This window comes from Pogona vitticeps, chromosome 5 (genome assembly GCF_051106095.1).
Source record: "Pogona vitticeps strain Pit_001003342236 chromosome 5, PviZW2.1, whole genome shotgun sequence".
NCBI classification, from domain to species: domain Eukaryota; kingdom Metazoa; phylum Chordata; class Lepidosauria; order Squamata; family Agamidae; genus Pogona; species Pogona vitticeps.
The window spans coordinates 139315809-139335066 of record NC_135787.1 but is presented as its reverse complement, the minus strand read 5'-3'; the positions used below and the strand labels follow the sequence as shown (position 1 = coordinate 139335066).

At 42.3% G+C, this 19258-nt stretch overlaps 1 protein-coding gene and 1 long non-coding RNA gene across 3 annotated transcripts in view; one reads left to right on the top strand and one right to left on the bottom strand.

The window, feature by feature from the left end:
* Positions 1-19258, top strand: part of NELL2 (neural EGFL like 2) — a 140987-nt gene that overhangs the window by 46144 nt on the left and 75585 nt on the right. For both annotated transcript variants that reach the window (XM_020795538.3, XM_073000446.2), the window contains exons 10-11: positions 6870-6961; positions 9301-9403. In XM_020795538.3, coding sequence (XP_020651197.3) covers positions 6870-6961; positions 9301-9403 — 195 coding nt within the window. The remainder of the gene's footprint in view (positions 1-6869; positions 6962-9300; positions 9404-19258) is intronic.
* Positions 9332-12116, bottom strand: LOC144583314 (uncharacterized). Its single transcript, XR_013537036.1, has 2 exons — positions 10652-12116; positions 9332-10294 (listed from the first exon to the last, which is right to left on the bottom strand). It is a non-coding gene; the product is annotated as an uncharacterized LOC144583314 (long non-coding RNA).

The window sequence follows — 19258 nt, the reverse complement described above, 5'->3', positions numbered from 1 at the left end:
GCAAAACCAGTAAATATACTAAGAAGCTGATTTGTGAAAGATCTTACACAACAGGAAATGTAAGTAGGGGACACTGAAATAACTTATGCAGGACTTGATGACAGTTGCATTTGCATTATAAAAACACTATAAGATCAGAAACATGACTGTGATTTTACAACTGTATTTAAGAAGATGAATAGAAGATGTATCAGCATTGCAGTGATTTTACAAGAAAGCAAATACTGGCATGTTGTGGTTTGAAGTTACAGATATAAGACATATTTGGTTTGTGTATTAGGGAAGTTCTATCAACTCCATTACTTTATGCACAAAGGGCTCTGAAGATCAGCCATGCATCCGGCAGAAAATTCAAGAATGACAAGAAAACAATTCTCCATTTTTTTAAAAGAATCAAATGTGGTTTCTTTGCCTTTATAGCAAAAGCCCTCCCTAGACTAAAAATCACAAAGAAAACTCAGTACAGTATCACCTAATTGATGTTAAGCGTGGTTCAAATCTCACCTTGAGCTGAATTTATGAAAGTGAAGATGTGATGGATTAAAATCAAATATTATGTACATATATTTTGTGTTTTTCGTGCTTTTTGCGTAGTTTATCAGAAAACACTGTAGATTTGCAAGTGAATTTTCATTTTACAAGGCTGTTATGAGAAAGTGAAGTTCATAGACTTTTTCCTCCCTCTCACTACCCTTTCAGTTTAAGGAGTTTCATACTCTAATCCATTGTGGCTAGTCAGTGGGAGTATGAACCTACCAAGCTTTGTAATGAAGGTTTTTGTTTTGAAATGCAACAAAGTCATTGACATTATACTCTGCATTCCTCATGTCAAAATAAGATGCTGCTGTTCCATCATTTTTCCATTTGCCATCCAAGAATTCAGACTCTGCTGGGTTGCAGTGGGTTTTTTTTTAATCAATACTTTGCAACCAATGTTGACATGTCTGAGAGAGCAGCGTAGTAATTTTACAATGGAACCTTGTGGAATGGAATAGAGCACTCAAGGTAATGCTTTGAGCAACAGGCCTCAGCAGACTCACTGACTGCTTCCAACAGACTCAAGAGAGAGAAAGAGCTCAGAGCATAGAGGCGGAATTCTCTTTGAATTCAGAGGCAGGAGGAAACTATTGGTTAATGCTGGATAGATTGACAGTCACCCCATCCAAGTCTCTTCCAGCCACATCTCCTAGAGGCAGCATGGCATGCTACAATGATTCAAACAGTTCAAACTTTCTGTTGCAGAAACAAATTAATAATAACATCCTTTTAAAAAAGCAGGAATGGATGGAAACGTGCCTTTTACCAGTTCCTCTCAAAGAAGAGCAATGAAACTGATGGTTTTTTTTGTCATCTCAGTTAGTTCCTTCAGTATGGAGATAAAAATGACAGTGGTTTCAAACTTTTTGTCATATGAAGTACAAACACTAGAAGTAGGAAGTAAACTGTAAAACGAGTACATTACACTAATTGCATTATAAAATTGATGCAGCTACTGCATTTCTTATACTTACCTGACTATCAATCGATCTGAGGCCAGAATATTTGGGTTTATGATGAGTTGGTTTGTTGTTCTCAATTAGAACTTTATGCATGTGTTCATCTGTTTAAAATGAAGTTGAGATTACACAGATTGAATTCTTAATCTGAAATACCTGTATTGTATTCTCCTTTCTGGAGGAGAAGTAGCAAAAGTCTTTCTGGTGCTGGCCTTCATGGAATATAATTAGAAAAATGTGCAATTGTATTGAGGAATTGACCATACATCTCTCCCTCATGAGTGTTGCATGACACACACAAATGGAAGTGTTTTATGACTAGCACTTCTGCCTTGCTGGACTTTTCGCTATGGCCACTGTAGCTCTGCATTGTGTACTTGGAGTTCTGCACCAGGATTTCAGTCATTTAGTTCTGATTTGCCACCATTTCTTCAGTTCTGCTGTTCTTTTAGAACCCGCAGGGACTGAAGCCATTGTTGGTTTTCCTTTTATCTTGATTTGAATGCATTTTTTTTTCTAAAAATAATTGAATATGAATGATGCACTTATCTAAGTGAATGACATTGCGGAGTGTAAGAAAATGTATCAGTGTACATGAAGGAAGGTAGTTTTATGTTAAATGGTCTTTTAACCATTTTTTTCACCTGCCTAAAGAATGAATCATAAAACAAAATGTTTAAGGAAATCTGTATTCATTAGCATAACATAGCCTATATATATGAAATTTGTCTTCTTTAAGGAATTAAAGGGAAAAAATATTTGTAATACTTGCCAGGAGAAAATTAAAAATATCATCATACTGAAAATGTGCTTTAGGGGTTTTTTTTTACTCCAATTCTTTTTACAAATGTATAATTTATCTGTGTCAAGAATTTTAGATCTGTTCCTTTGCTTTTCATTACATCCTCACCAGGGAGTTTGCAGAATACAAAAATCTCTTCAGCAAATTACTGTCATCATTTTGTTTTCACTGCATACAAAATGTAAGATGTTTTTAGGTATAAAGCTTTGGCACTAACTAGGAAACGGTATATCAGCAGGGGAAAACTTTCATGTTTGATTTGTTTCTGGTTCTTTTAGGGGATGCCTCTTTCATTTTTGGGCCTTTGTGTACAGTTTCTTTCATTAAATACAAAAGGGACCAGCTCTTTCAGGTTCTTTCATTTTGCTTCCTCCTATTCATTTTCTTTGGTGCCAGTAAGTAAGCCCTCGTCGTTTAGTCGTGTCCGACTCTTCACGACCCCATGGACCAGAGCATGCCAGGCCCTCCTATCTTCCACGGCCTCCTGGAGTTGTGTCAAATTCATGTTGGTTGCCTCGATGACACTGTCAAAAACTATTCTAAAACAGACGGGGCAAAGAAACAGAATCTATCTATCGAAAAGGAGACAACTAGCAACAACCATGACCGGACCAAGACAAATCAAAATGTTCAGAGCCAAGTCCCTAAGCAATCCTGCACCTTCCCTACTAATATATTCCCAACTATTTATGTCCTTTAGAGGGAGGACCCACTAGCTCTTGTGGAACACATCAAATGAAAGAGTGCTTACAATTTCCCTGTATCCTGTTATATCAGAGCAGTTTTTACCACCCCAAACAGATAACATAGGAAAACCCTATAGGAACATTGTCAGCTTTGAAAGAAATATTTGTCCTCTCCAGAAGTCGTTCCCAGCTGCGAAGCTAGTGGCTCTTGCTGATACTGGACCTCTGGCTGGGCAGCAGAATATTGTGGAGCTCCTCTGAATGACCGTTGTGGTGGCTGGGAAAGAGAACACTCTCCAAGGCATTAAACCAGACCCTACACTTGAATGGCTTATTTTCCTCCTTACCTGCTGGAGTACCTTAGTGAAGAACAAGGCGCTGAAGGAAGTCCTGAGGAAGTGAGCAATGTAGCCTCTCCATTGGCCCATAAAGGAGTGATGTATGGGTGGGAGGAGAAATAGGAATGTAACAACCGTTTTTCGCAGGAAACTAATTAGCAGAATGAAGATCCAAAGATTTTTTTTCCCCTTCCCCAGTCAGCAAATCTGAGGGTATGGATGTTTCCTGCTCTAGTCACCCACCAGCCTGGTTCTCATCTGCTCACTGCACTCCTAACTTCCTTCACTCACTCTGTGGGCCCATTTCCTCCCTCTTCGGCATTCTCATTGGCTTCTGACAGCAGCCCTTTCAAGGTTACTGGCTGATGATATCATCCCTTTTAGTCCTATTATGGGGTTTTGCTCTGGATACAGATGTTTAGGTATTCATAAAAGTGTGATATGAATTGTCCTGAGAGTAAATATCATACAAGAAATTGAGTGCACACAGTGTATCATCTTAGTACTCCCTGATGGAAACTACTCTTCTCAAGGAAATCTGGAAAAGTCTCAAGCAGCTTCTAACACTTCATGGGATTCAACTGTATATAGAGGGTGGGTGGATAGATGGCTGGAAAAAAAAACCAGTTGCACACATGCATATATTTCCACACACTTATAATTTGGTTCATTTTTTATTAAATTTTAAATTTATATTTATTTTTCCAAGAGTAAACAGGTATATTCTTTGTAAAAACTCTTAACAATATTTACTACGATCCATTTCTTAAATATGTCAAAAGATTTTGTATGTTTTCAAAGGTAAACCAGTCTAATACTCAAGTTAAGGGAGGTGATGTTTGTTTAAGAATTATACATAGGCTGAAATCCTGTTGGTTAGCATATTACCCTGTTTCTCCAAAAATAAGCCCTACCCTGAAAATAAGCCCTACCCTGAAAATAAGCCGTAGTATGATCTTTCAGGATGCTTGCAATATAAACCCTCCCTCCAAAATAAGCCCCGGTTAAGTGAAAACCCCCTGCCACCATTGTGCAGCAACCAGAAGAAGTTGACATTGAGTGTATTTGAATAAATGTAGATTGTTGTACATTTTTAAAAAATCTCCTGAAAATAAACCCTAATACTTTTTTTGGAGCAAAAATTAATATAAGACCCTGTCTTATTTTTAGGGAAACATGGTAAATTGCACTAAAATAGGTCCATTGAATCACTGGGGCTTTGGTTAACTCAACTCCTCCATAAGTGCTATTGTTCCAAGTGGGTCTACTCCAGTTGTGACCTACTACACTAAAGTAGGTTACAACTAGAGGCAGTATATTTGAGTCAGTGGAACCAATGGAGTATTTGACTCACCAAGTCACCATTGATTCAATGGGCCTATTCCAGTGTGACATATTTATACTAAGCAACAGGATTTTAGCCATAACATGGTCCTTTGCATTATTTGTATTACCTAATTAAAGTAGTGCTTAACTTTTATTGCCTAAAAATGTGGTGTTGAAAGACTGAAAATTAAGGGAACCCCTGTTGTTAGGTGATGAAGCCCATTAGTTAGATGCAGAAGGTCCAAGGTATAATCCCAGACATTTTAGGTCAGGACTGAGAAAGACCACATCTGAAACTCTGGAAAGCTGTTTCCAAGTCTCAGTACAAGGTATTTTCCTGTGTTCATAAACCACAAAGCAGTAGGAGAAATTGGACCCTAGATACAGTTCCTTGTTATTGAACTACTTGTACATGTTTGTATAATTTAGGAATGGAAAGTTAATAAACTTTGTACGGTGTTTTGTTTTCAAATTGTTTTCACTTACAGTACTTCCTTTCCACTCTCCACTGAATTCCCTAGAGAATGGCCTTCAACAATTTGCCTTCAGCAAATGCCTGTTGAGAGATTTTGGAAGTGAGGTTTGTGGAAGCAACCCTGCAGCTAGAAGCTGTCACTTACAGTGTAGTCCTCAGACCACTGCTGCAAACCTTAGTAGCAGAGAAGAGAATTAAGGCTAATACAGAGAGGTGGCTTGCAGATCCAGGTTGTCAAAGTCACTTCTAATAAAACAGTGGGAAATGAGCTGTGTTGGTTCATATTCCCTGGTAAAGAATAATTGATTCTGTTCAGAACCCTGTCATTTCCACATTGCTGCTTTCCTTTCCTGTAGACTTTTCACATCCTGAATTTTTACAAATCTGTCATGTTGGGTACGTGTGTGATCCAGGTAGTTAATACTTCTTTACTATACACTTATTTGCTTTTTAGATTTATTTTATCCACTGGGCTCAAGGCGACATTCATTCTTCTCATCCTGACATGCTCACAACAACCCTGTAGGTCAGGATGAGAGAAAGAACAGCTCATCCAAAGTCACCACAAGTTTCATGACTGAGTAAGAATTTGAACATGGGATGTTGATTTTTTTTCTAAACCCAAGTCTATCACTTTAGCCACGACACCACAGTGTTTTTTCACTGTATAGGTCATCTGGTGGGAATGGATGCATCTCAAATGTAGACATCCAAAGTATAGCTGATTTAACGTAGAAACATGCAGTGAGCAGAAGTTGGCTGAATTCCTGGTGTGTACACCACATGCACATGCAAGATCGTATACCAAACCTACAATGCAAGGTTTCTTGATAATTAGAGTTGCTAAGCTATGATTCATATCATTTGTGATAGTTGATGGTTGGGATCTTGTTTTTGTGGGCAGTTGGAAATGGTACACACTATATGCCAGTGCTAGACTTGACTCCTTAGTTTCCAGAAATGGACCTATGAGTAGTTTGTGGATATTTTTTCTCCAACATCATGAGATGTTGCTTACACTGGGTGTCTCCTTACACATCTCTGGATTGTTTAGGTCTTTCCTAATAGGAATGGAGCTCGTTCTAGCTTTTCCTAAAGTGAGATGGGTACCGTAAAAGTAGTAATTGTTTTCACTTAAGAATGGCAGGGCACAGCCAAACAGGCATTCTTTGTCCCATTACAAAGCCCAAATTTGGAAGTCTGGAATGCTTTACACTTGATGCCACATTGGTCAAAATAAGCAGTCCAAACTATACTGCAAAACCAAAAACTGAGGAACAACATGTACCATAACATAGATCTTTCTTAATGCATTTGCAGAGCACACATTTTGGACTCCCATATGCTCATATGCAACTTTTATTTTAAATAACATATTTATATATTGCTTTCCTATTATAATATGTAAAGATGTTTACAAAGCTAATTTTATTGTTGTTCACTCTACTTTTGATTTTTTTTTACAAAGCGAGAAAGTAAAATGCTCAAAAGTCTATGGTCTCCATGCCAAAGCTGAACTAAACTACATTAACCCAAATCCAAGTGCCTTTATATCTGTTTAATTACAGCGGATATATTTTTGATTAATCATTAAGTTAAATATGAGATTTTATAATCTACTGTAGAATGTCCTGATGAAAATATGTCCTAATTTTGAATTATACTTTGGTGTACACTTGAACGGTCACATGTAAAACCTGAAAACCTAAATTTAATCAATGTTTCATTCTGTATTTAACCCTATAGCAATATGTGTGTTTGAAGGCAAAACCTACTTTGAAAGTGAAAGAGAAACCTTACATTCAAACTCAGGGGACTGCATTCTGTTTGAATGCAAGGTAAGAGCATTATTTTCTTCCTTGTACTCCTGACCTTACTTTGTAATTAAATATTTTAAAACTATTGTAACAGTGTTCTTAAATGCTTTGTTTTGTTTACCAGTTTTTAAATCAAGTGTCTAAAGATAGATGCTTTGAAGAAACTGAATATTTTCTTTTAATAAGTTATCAAGGTTTCAACTGCACTTTTAAAATTCTTTGTGAGCTTTGATGAAGTGACACAAAAATTAAATAAATAATCTGAAGCTCACTAGAGCAAACCTCAAGTTTACACTGCATTCTCTGCCATATCTCCCACTGTGGAGAGAAAAAGAAGTTAAGCAGGGTAATCTCACATTTTATTATTCATGGGATTTTTGATCCTTAAATGCAGAACATTTAGTTTTTTTAACTTTGCTTCTCTTTGTCCCAGCCAAGTGCTGCTGGTAAACTCCATATCCTATCAGATGTGTTGTGTACATATCTTTGTGTTAATTTTGCAAAATATTTTCATTAAAATTTATGTAATGTAGAGTATGTCTAGGGTTGGCTTATTTTAAAGGTTAAATTTAACATACATTGGATTCTGTTCAGATTTACAGTAGTCACAGGCTGGATAGACCCGTCCGACTGAAAGTGGAATCTTTAGATGTGCCAGCCGTAGAGGGTTTGGAATGGGCAAAAGCTGCATCTCCTATGTACAATTGTCCTATGCTGGCAGAAACACTCTTATGCCAGCAGACCTCAGAAACTTGTCGCCAAAAGGATTTGCAAGCAGAAACGCTTTGTAGGCTAAGATCTGTTGAAATAAGATCCAAAAAGGAGGAAGAGAGTGGGCATTGTGAAAGAGAATGGGACACATTATGCCAGATCTGAATCTTGTACTGGTATAAAGTTTGGTCAAGGTGGAGGTAGTACATTCCAGAATCCATAGGCTGGGACTGATTTGGATTCAAAATACCTTCTGCTGATCTTGTGTCAGCTCACTTGGCTCTCTGCCATCTATTCAAGGCTATTTAAGATTACACTGCCATCTATTTAAGGCTATTTAAGATTACACTGCTTAGTCTGGATCCAATCTTCCCTTTTAAAGCCTGAAAAAGAAGTTAGGTCCTTTCAAATAAAGAAAAGAGGAAATTAATTAGATTTCAGTTAGTACTGCACATAGCATCCTTCCAGTTATAATTGCTTACTGTTCGTATTATGAAACTTTTAATTTATTGCTGTTCTTTGGTACAGCCACTGCAAATTTTAGTAGGAGACTAGATTGCCACTAGTATAGTGACTCATATACAGTACTGCAATGTAGCTGGCTGGAGAACTCAGTGGCCATCTGGCTGTGGAGTGAGATTTTGGGAGTCTGGTTCCCCACTGTGCCTCTTGCCAGTGGAGACAGCCTGTGTAGCCTTGGGCTTTAGTCCCAGGAGAGCTTCAGAAGAATAGAATAGTAAGCCATTTCTGAGCAATCTGAGCACCTTAAAAAGGGTTACCATAAGTCAGAATTGACTGGATGGGACATGATCATTATTGTATGTATGTATGTATGTATGTATGTATGTATGTATGTATGTATGTATGTATGTATGTATGTATGTATGTATGTATGTATGTATGTATGTATGTATGTATGTATGTATGTATGCATGCATGCATGCATGCATGCATTTGTTTGTTTGTTTGTTTGTTTGTTTGTTTGTTTATTTATTTATTTATTTATTTATTTATTTATTTATTTATTTATTATTTGACTTCAACCCCGTCCCTCTAGACAGAGTCTATTCATTGAATAATCTGTTTTCTTAACCCCAGAACTGTTTTTATTGAGTATGATACCTGAAAATATAGATAAGTCAAAGAATTATATAGTTATACACATAGTTACGGCAGCTAGAATTTTATATGCTAAAAATTGGAAAAGATCAACGGTACCGAAACAAGAAGATCTTATTGAAAAGATACGGGAAATAGCCGAAATGGACATTTTATCAGAAGTCATGAAGGACTATCCCTCGCAAAAGGCAACAGAAAGATGGGATCTATTTAACAAGTGGACAGAATCAAAAGGCAGCTTGTGAACAGTACATATTGAAAGGAGAACTGAATCTAGAAGGCAGAAAAGAGTAAATAGAATAATTTAAAATCTTGATATGGCAATAGGTACAGAATGGATGAAAGTATGTTATTGTCTCCCCTCTTCCTCATCAATCCCAATTCCCTTTTCCTTTCTGTTATCCCTTATAAAAAATAAAAAGTACAAAAAAAATAATCTGTTTTCTAATCATATTTTTACTAACTGCTGTAAATAAAAGTAAAATATACTTCATTGTTAATGAAATTAAATAACAATATTGCTTCACTAGGGCTACAAGATGAAACGTGTACTCAAGCTGGATTGTCCTGCCTTGAACTGTCCTGAGTCTCAACAAATCTCCCTGTCTAACAGTTGTTGCAAAGTTTGTAAAGGTAAGACAAAAGAAAAGATAAAAAATTAAAGTGCCATGATAATCTTCCTTCCTTCCTTCCTTCCTTCCTTCCTTCCTTCCTTCCTTCCTTCCTTCCTTCCTTCCTTCCTTCCTTCCTTCCTTCCTTCCTTCCTTCCTTCCTTCCTTCCTTCCTTCCTTCCTTCCTTCTAATGGACTAGCAGATCAATCATTGCAGGTGTGCGAATGTGTATTTTTGTACTACAACATCCAGAATTTCTTGGGCAGATTTGTACAAAATCACAGTTTTGCACATTTCTATTTCAGAGTTTCACCCCAGGATGCAGAGAATTGACACCAGAAAAGCATTATGTTTAGGCTCAGATGGGGGGGAAGAGTGAGAATGAGCAAGCCTAATGCCAGTGTGTTCAATCCTCTGCTGTGTGTTCAGTCCTCAGCAATGTCAGAGTTCTAGACATTTATGGAGCTGAACTAGAGATGGGCATAAACTGTCAGTTTAACAGTTCATAATGGTTTGTTCTTCAGGTGCACAGGTGTCCTGGAATTCCCCACCCTGCCTCCTCCTCCGAGTGGATGTCTGCCAAAGGAATTGGGGGAGGGAATATGGGGTACTCGTGGAAGACTTGTGTGTCCAAAGAACAAACAATTACAAACTGCTGAATCGGTGGTTCATGCCTGTGATGATTGCCCCACGTCACTCATGCCACTCATAGTCATGATCTAATTTGCATGAGCCTATGAGAGCATTGGAGGGGCGGAATCAGCTGCTATATGAAGGTTTGGCAGGAGGAGGGGGAGTCAGACAGTCAGACACACACACACACACACACACATACAGAGAGAGAGAGATTGAGAGAGAGAGAGAAGAGACTGGTTAGTCGGAGAGAAGGAACAGATACTAATAGAGATAAAGCTAGTTAAGATAGAGGGACGTGGTGGCGCTGCGGGCTAAACCTCAGAAGCCTGTGCTGCAGGGTAAGAAGACCAAGCAGTCGTAAGATCGAATCCACGCGATGGAGCGAGCTCCCGTCACTTGTCCTAGCTCCCGCCAACCTAGCGGTTTGAAAGCATGCAAATGCAAGTAGATAAATAGGGACCACTTTGGTGGGAAGGTAACAGTGTTTCGTGTCTAAGTCGCACTGGCCATGTGACCACGGAAGATTGTCTTTGAACAAACGCTGGCTCTATGGCTTGGAAACGGGGATGAGCACCGCCCCCTAGAGTCGAACACGACTGGGCAAAAATTATCAAGGGGAACCTTTACCTTTACCTAGTTAAGATAAATAGATAGAGAAGGTGGTAATTATATGGCAAGAGAAAAATATGTATTGAGATACCTGTTAATGATTTACTTGTGTACAATGTTCATCTGAGGAACTTCTGTGATAATTAAATTGGCTTCACTTCAATAAATAAGTTCTGTTTGCATTCACAAGACAAGTGTTTTGACATACTTCATTTATATTGTGGATGGAGGTAATCCACTGGTGGCAGTGAGAGGAAAACACAACTGGAGGCTTTGTGAGGGCACAACACGTAGGTGCCACAAAGGGTGAACATCACTATGCCCATCTCTAGTGTTGACCAATCAAGAGAATCCCGCAGGCCTAGAAGGATTGGGATTTTCCCTCCAAGGAAAGCACAGCTTTATCAAGAGCTGACCTGGTGAGAAGAGTCTGCTTCTACAGCATATAAAGAGAGTGGTCCCATTGCTGTGGCCATTTTGTCCTATACGAGCTTCTCCATCCAGCCACCATGCAGTGTTACGTTTCTTATTATGGATGCACATTGGCTGATGGTTGGTGGTCTCAGGCATTCAATGCTGACATAAAATAAATCCTTATTCTCCTAAGGTTTGTCTTAAGCTTGTGCCATTCCAAAAAAAAAAAATAAGTCACATTCAGGTCCTGTGTTGCCAAGGTACAAAATGTGTAATTAGTGACAGAAAAAAGAAGATAAAAATAAACACAAAGAATGTCATATAACAGAAGCACAATAAGATCTTGCAATCTATCAAAATAAACTCAAAAGACATTTTCTTGTATGCATTTCAATTATTTAAATTACTCTGGGGAAGTGTTTATTATGCTTGCGCTATCTTTTCACAGAGACCACACAGGCGTGACAAGCACAATTGGCAGGTTTCATGCTTATTATCAGAACATTCATATGTCTGTGTGGGTCAGCTTGAATTCGCCTATCATGAGCTGCTTACAGATCCTTCCGAAAGCCTAACTCAGTACAGAATTAATCATCTGTCCTTTTTTCTGTTATACTGCTTCATAGCCAAAGGGAACCTATTGATCAATAGAGAAGCTCTGACCTTTGTCTCCTATGATGTCTAGTTTCTGACACAAACTAATAAAAGACAAGAAATCCTGGCCTAAAGCAGACTCTATGACTTATTTGTGAGGAAGAAGGAATTGGACAGAAACTGTCATGGAACCAAATACTGCTACCTATAAGGAGGTTGGTCTATTTTAAGGAGAAAGACAAGTAGTTAATTAAAATTAAAGAAATTTTAAATAAATACTTCTGAATAGACATGCATAGAACTGAGCTGTGCTTTGTATCCTTGGAGGGAAGATGTTCAAATGGGCAAAAATTACATCTGGGCTTCCCTACTTTGCCTTGGTCGCTTCCAGTTTGTTCTAAGTTTTAGCCTTTGCCCTAGCCCCAAGTACTTTTGACATTTGCCTTCCAAGACCCTTCCCAAGTTGGAATTTGGCTCTGAACCTAAAACAATACTGTATTCCCACTCCTGTCATAGATGTTGGAAAGGATTAATATACATATGGGGTTGGATCTAGTGGCTGAAATCCTATTGCGTAACTTGTGCCTGCATAAGGGTGATGATTTCTGTTGTGTCTTGGGATCAACCTTGCTGTGTCCTTCCAGGTTTTCGCAGTAGCCTGGTGGATGTAACAGCAGCTGTCACAGATAACTTCCCTCCTTCCAATTAGCTTGGATGTGGGTAATTGGGGTGGGGGCGGAAACCTTCAACGAGAGGCGGGGTTTTTTATGTATATATACACGTGTGCATGTGCATGTGCTTTTATCCATTAAATCGTGTGGAATAACTGCTGTGTCAGACCCCTTTGACATCCGAAGCGGAGTGAAACAGGGCTGTGTCCTCGCACCAACACTTTTTGGGATCTTTTTTTGCTGTCATGCTGAAGCATGCCTTTGGAACTGCAACCGAGGGTGTCTATCTCCGGACTAGATCAGACGGAAAGCTGTTTAATCTCTCTAGATTGAGAGCGAAGACCAAAGTCCAACTGAAATGCATGCGGGACTTCCTCTTCGCAGATAATGCAGCCATTGTTGCCCACTCTGCTGAAGACCTCCAACAACTCATAAATCGATTCAGCAAGGCCTGCCAAGACTTTGGACTAACAATCAGCCTGAAGAAAACACAAGTCATGGGCCAGGGTGTGGACTCACCTCCTTCTATTACCATCTCCACACAAGAATTGGAGGTTGTTCATGACTTTGTGTACCTGGGCTCAACCATCTCTGACACCCTGTCTCTGGATGTCGAGATGGATAAACGCATTGGCAAAGCAGCTACCATGTTCTCTAGACTCACAAAGAGAGTATGGCTCAATAAGAAGCTGACGACACATACGAAGATCCAGGTCTATAGAGCCTGTGTCCTAAGCACACTCCTGTACTGTAGTGAGTCCTGGACCATTTGTGCATGGCAGGAGAGGAAGCTGAACACCTTCCATATGCGTTGCCTCTGACGGATTTTTGGTATCACCAGGCAGGACAAAGTTCCAAACAGAGTAGTCCTAGAACGAGCTGGAATTTTCAGCATGAACACATTACTGAAACAGCGGCGTCTACGTTGGCTTGGGCATGTCGTGAGAATGGCTGATGGCCGGATTCCAAAGGATCTCCTGTATGGAGAATTAGTACAGGGAAATCGCCCCAGAGGGAGACCACAGCTGCGATACAAGGATATCTGCAAGCGAGATCTGAAGGCCTTAGGAATGGACCTCAACAGATGGGAAACCCTGACATCTGAGCGTTCAGCCTGGAGGCAGGCATTGCATCACGGCCTCTCCCAATTTGAAGAGACCCTTGCCCAGCAGGCTGAGGCAAAGAGGAAGTCACAAAAGCAGCAAAACCAGGGAGCTGGACAGGGGACAGATTGGATTTGTCTTCAGTGTGGAAGAGACTGTCACTCTCGAATCGGCCTCCTCAGCCACACTAGACGCTGTTCCAAGTCCTCCATACAGAGCACGGTACCATAGTCTTTCGAGACTGAAGGATGCCTAACTAACTAACTGCTGTGTCCTGACTCTTCTTCGGGCGCTCAGCGCCACGACCTAACACTGGCGACGAGGATGGGATAGGATTCCGTGAGCTCCAGTTTCCAGAAGGGCTACTGGGATAGCCGCCGTTGGTAAGAAATGGAGGCACAGGGATTTTTGCCACTGTTTGATTTGAACCGCCCTGAGCTGTGGGACTCTTGGGCCGACGGCTTCGCCTATTATCTGGCATTCCGGGAGATTACAGAGGAGGACAAGAAAAAAGCACTCTTTGTCAGCTCGTGTGGGGTGGAGGTCTTGGACTTGGTGAAAGATTTAATTCAACCAAAGCAGCTAATAGAAGCTACTTGCCAAGAACTTGTGCAGGCTTTAGCAGATCATTTGACGCCACAACCATCTCAGCTGGCGTGCCGCTGGGACTTCCGTAAGTGTTCACAGTGTATCGGGGAGTCCGCAGTGGAATTTTTGACTGCCCTGTGTCGTCTTGCTCGCAGGTGTGGGTTTGAGAGACTGAACGAGGTACTCTTAGACCAGTTTATTTTTGGTCTACGAAGCGAGAAGCTTTCAAGTAAGATAGTCAGGCTTCCCCATTGTGATCTAGCGAAGGCAGTGGATTTTGCAACAGCCTGGGAGAGGGGCCATTCGGGGGACGACCAGCAGTCTTCCCGGTGCCTGGGAACCAATCAGGTCGCTCGAGAGAGGAGCACAAGCGACTCAGAGGGAGACGAAGTCTTGCAAATGCGCCAGGCCCCGAAAGGAAAGAGAGTCCGCCCAACACCTGCTCAGGACCGCCAGCGGGAAGGTGCTGCCAGCTGTGCGAGCTGTGGGGAGAAGCACGAGCGTCATTTTTGTCATTTTCGGGACGTTTCTTGCCACAATTGTGGAAAAAGGGGTCACCTCACCCGTGTCTGTGGTTCTAGATCCACTGGAAGACGCACAGGGGGCTGGAACTCAGTACATGCGGCGGAGCTGCTAGAGGCGGAATTGCATTCCCTTCCTCTACAAGTCCACTCCAGGTGTTATGCCTTCCCAAACCTTCCTGTTCTGCCAAAATAAGGGTGACGGTCGCGATAGAGGGCTTTCCCTGTGAAATGGAATTAGACACTGGGTCGGCGGTTTCTATCATTTCGGCGGAAACCCTTCGGAGAATCTGTCCGAGGGGTGGACCTAAGCTTTAAAAACCTCGCTACACCCTAATTGACTTTCAGAGGAAGGCTGTGCCTATCTTGGGACAAGGCAAATTTAAAGTGCGATATGGTAAATTTAATGGCAAATTAGATCTCCTGGTTGTAAAAGGGCGATGTACGAGCCTTCTGGGACTGGCGTGGTTTGAGCCCCTGGGAATTGGGATACAGGGGGCCAACACAACTGCTGTTATGGACCTGAATGAAATTTGTGGGGAGTTCCCATCCGTTTTTGATGGCAGATTAGGCTGTCATAAGGGGCCCCCCGTTTCCCTTCAGTTAGACCCCCAGGTCTGCCCGGTACGTCTGAGGGCACGAAGAGTTCCCTTTGCCCTCAAATCAAAGATAGAGGAGGAGTTAGATCGCTTAGTAGAGCAGGGGGTCCTGGAACCAGTGTCCCACGCTTTGTGGGAGACCCCGATAGTTGCTCCAGTAAAAGCAAATGGGGATGTGCGCATTTGCGGGGATTATAAGTGTAGCATAAATAAGGCGTTGCAAGATCACGCTTACCCAGTACCAGTGGTTAGCCATGTACTGGCGACACTTGCGGGAGCTAAGGTTTTTGGAAAATTGGATTTGGCCCAGGCGTAGCAACAACTGCCTGTGGACGATGGTGCAGCAGAGGCACAGACTATTGTCACTCATAAGGGTGCCTTTCGAGTTAAAAGGTTACAGTTTGGGGTGAGTGTAGCCCCTGGACTATTTCAGAATTTGATGGATTCCCTTTTAAAAGGACTTCCAGGGGTTACACCATTTTTTCGATGATGTGCTAATTGCTGCTCCCACTAAGGAGGAATTCGCTGATCGCCTCCGCTCTGTGTTAAGGCGTTTTGAAACGGCCGGCCTTAAGGTGAAACGGGAGAAATGCTTGTTGGGGGTCGATCGGGTAGAATTTTTAGGGTTTTCTATAGACGCGGCAGGAATCCACCCTTCGAAAGACAAGGAAAAGGCAATTCAGGATGCTCCCACCCCTAAAAATAAGCAGGAACTCCAGGCGTTTTTGGGTCTTTTGAATTTTTATCACGCCTTTCTCCCACATAAGGCAGCAGTAGCAGAGCCTTTGCATCGTTGCTTAAAGAAAAATGTTCCCTGGGCTTGGGGCCCTCGTCAGGCTTCCGCATTTCAAGCGGTTAAAGAATTGTTGGTTTCGAACTCGGTACTGGCTCATTTCGATGAAAAATTACCAGTTGTGTTAGCTTGCGATGCTTCTTATGGCATTGGGGCTGTGTTGGGCCATCTACTCCCCAATGGGAAAGAGGTCCCTGTTGCATATTATTCACAGACTCTTTCCCCGGCAGAGTGAAATTATGCGCAAATTGATAAGGAGGCTCTGGCAATTGTGGCAGGAGTAAAGAAATTTCACGATTATTTGTACGGACGGCCTTTCACCATCTTGACTGACCACAAGCCATTGTTGGGACTATTTGCACCCGATCGTCAGACACCACAGGTCCTTTCCCCTAGGGTCCTCCGTTGGTCTATCTTTCTGGCAGGATATCAGTATGCTTTACAGCATCGTTCCGGGAAGGCAATGGGACATACTGATGCACTCAGTCGTTTACCATTGTCAGAGATAGGTCCAGATCCAGCACCAGCTCACCAAATTATGTTGATAGAGGAGCTACCAGAGCGGCCGCTTCATGCGGCAGATGTGGCAAAGAGGACCGCCCGGGACCCTGACCTCTCCCATGTTTTGGACTGGGTGGGGAGGGGGTGGCCTAAGGTGCAGAATGGGCAAGACTTTAAGCCGTTTGTGTCTCGAAAAGATGAATTATCTACCCATAAGGGGTGTTTGTTGTGGGGAAGCCGGGTGGTGATCCCCAAGCCCTTGCGGCAACAAGTTCTTGTAGCCTTACACGAGGCGCACCCTGGAATTGTGCGTATGAAAGCTCTAGCTAGGAGCTATGTTTGGTGGCCAGGGTTGGATGCAGAGATTGAGGCTTGGGTTAAGCGCTGTAGAGCTTGCCAGGAATCACGCCCCGATCCACCTCAGGAGGCCGCCCAGTTATTTTAGGGACTATGTAAGTTGTGACCATTTAGACCAAGGGGGGAGGGGTGTTGTGTCTTGGGATCAACATTGCTGTGTCCTTCCAGGTTTTCGCAGTAGCCTGGTGGATGTAACAGCAGCTGTCACAGATAACTTCCCTCCCTCCAATTAGCTTGGATGTGGGTAATTGAGGTGGGGGCGGAAACCTTCAACGAGAGGCGGGGGGGTTATGTATATATACACGTGAGCGTGTGCATGTGCTTTTATCCATTAAATCGTGTAGAATAACTGCTGTGTCCTGACTCTTCTTCGGGCGCTCAGCGCCACGACCTAACAATTTCATTAGCAGGAGGTGATTTTCAGTAATTTAAAATTTCCTACTTTTATCCTGCAACCTTTCCAATTCACATGTGGCCCCTTTCATTGTGGAGAACCCATGGAAGCCACAGGACAGAAAGAGGATATCTTTAATTGCTGAAAATATCTTCTTACTAGTGTTATTGATTTTCAGTAAAGACTTCCTCCTACTGTTTTTAATTCCTGAAAATGGTGCCCTTTTGGTGATGTCATTACCTTTCCACAGGCCTAAGTTATCCATGGACTAAGGCACACTAATAACAAAAACTGCATCCACCTAATTTGGATGGGAGTTGCCCTGACTCCCCACATCACTACTCATTCTTTCAGCATATTTCCACCCCTCTTATGGCTTTACCAATTAGGACATTTTTGGTAATTCAAAACTCCCCCCTCTCCTTCTTTAGCCTCCATGGCTTTCTAGTAGTGAAACTGATCACATATGAGGCATGGGATCTTTGGAACAAGTCAGTAATACAGTGGGGCCTCGCTTAACAGGTGCCCCGTTTAACGACAAATCCGCATAGCGATGTGGATTTTGCGATCACATAAGTGATCGCATTGAGATGTTCCTTATAGGGGAAAATCGCTTTGTGATGATTGCTTCCCCCCCCATCATCGCAAACGCCCCATTTTTGCACAGCTGATCGGCGGGGCCAGCGATCTTTGCAAAGGCCCCCCGATCAACTGTGCGAAAATGGGGCATTTGTGATGAGGGGGGGAAGCAATCATTCCAGAAAAGAGCCAGGAGCCATCTTCTCCGCTCCAGCCCCTCCCCCTCCTGGCCTTACAGCTGATCCGCGCTGCTCTTAGAAGCTTGCCCAGGCTTGCCCAGCAGGTAAATAGGCAGTCGAAATGCACTGGGGAAGCCTCTGAAAGCGCCGCTTTGCCGGGGTGGGGTGGGTGGCAGGGGCAGGCCCACCCCCCAGCGCCCCCCTCGCACCTCCCCGCGGAAAGCGGGCCTTTCAGAGGTGCATTTTCACTGCTGAATATCCCCAGGAGGCTTCTGAAAGCAGCACGAGGGGGGGCTCTGGGATTAGACATGGGAGCTTTGTATTCATATATTGGGGGATACGAGTATAAAGCTCGGCAGCACAGGTGCTATGGCTGTCCACTCCCACCCCACCCCCCCAGAACCACCCTGGTCCACTCACTGGGCTTCTCGCAGCACACACGTCCGACAGCAGCAACATTGTGCCAATCATGGACAGAGTTCCACCAGCGCTGCCCCACCTTTCCCTTCAGCCAACCGCTCAGCAGCTGAGCAGGGAGACTCATCTTCCCACCTCCTTGCCAGAGCAGTTGCTTGTGGAGAAAGGTAAAGGGGCATCCCAGTGGGACTACATCTGTGATTGGCATGATGTTGCTGGTTCTGGAGGATGGGAATGGACCGTTGTGGCACCTGTGGTGGGAATCGAATATGAAGCTCCCATGTCTAGTTCTGATTGTTGCATCCGCACATTCAAATGATCTGTCAAGTTAAGAATGCAGTCCTCTTCATTGTGTTTTCAGACTGTAACCCAAAATGCTTATGCCAAATAAAGCTTGCCAGACTTCATAGTGCCACAAGACGGTTTTACTGCAACAGACTACAGACTAACAAATGCACTCCTCCAGAAACTGATGATTACAGTGTTATGCATATTTGTAAATGATGATAGCTATAAACTAGATAGAGTGAGTGCTGTGGAATAAGTCACTGTTTCATTCTCCATAGCGTGCTATGTTATTATCAAAGTGAAACTTTACATAGCAATAATTTACATAAAAGTGCAAGCAAGGTATTTTGCATTCTCCAGTACGTCCATTCTTGTCTTTCTTGTATCCTGTGTGACCCATTTTTCAAGGAGATAGTTGTATGAGTCTGTTTCACCATAACAAAAAAGATAGTAAGGAGCCTTGTGTCACCATTAAGGCCAACAAGTTTATTTTAGCATGATGTTTCATGGAATAAAGTTCCTTTCCTCAGACCAGTCAAAGCATCTCTTCCCAAGGTCATTCTCCTATACCAACTAGATCCTCCCAAGCTATGCTCCTCCAGGTGGCCATGCCGAAGGAGGCCAGAAGCTCCT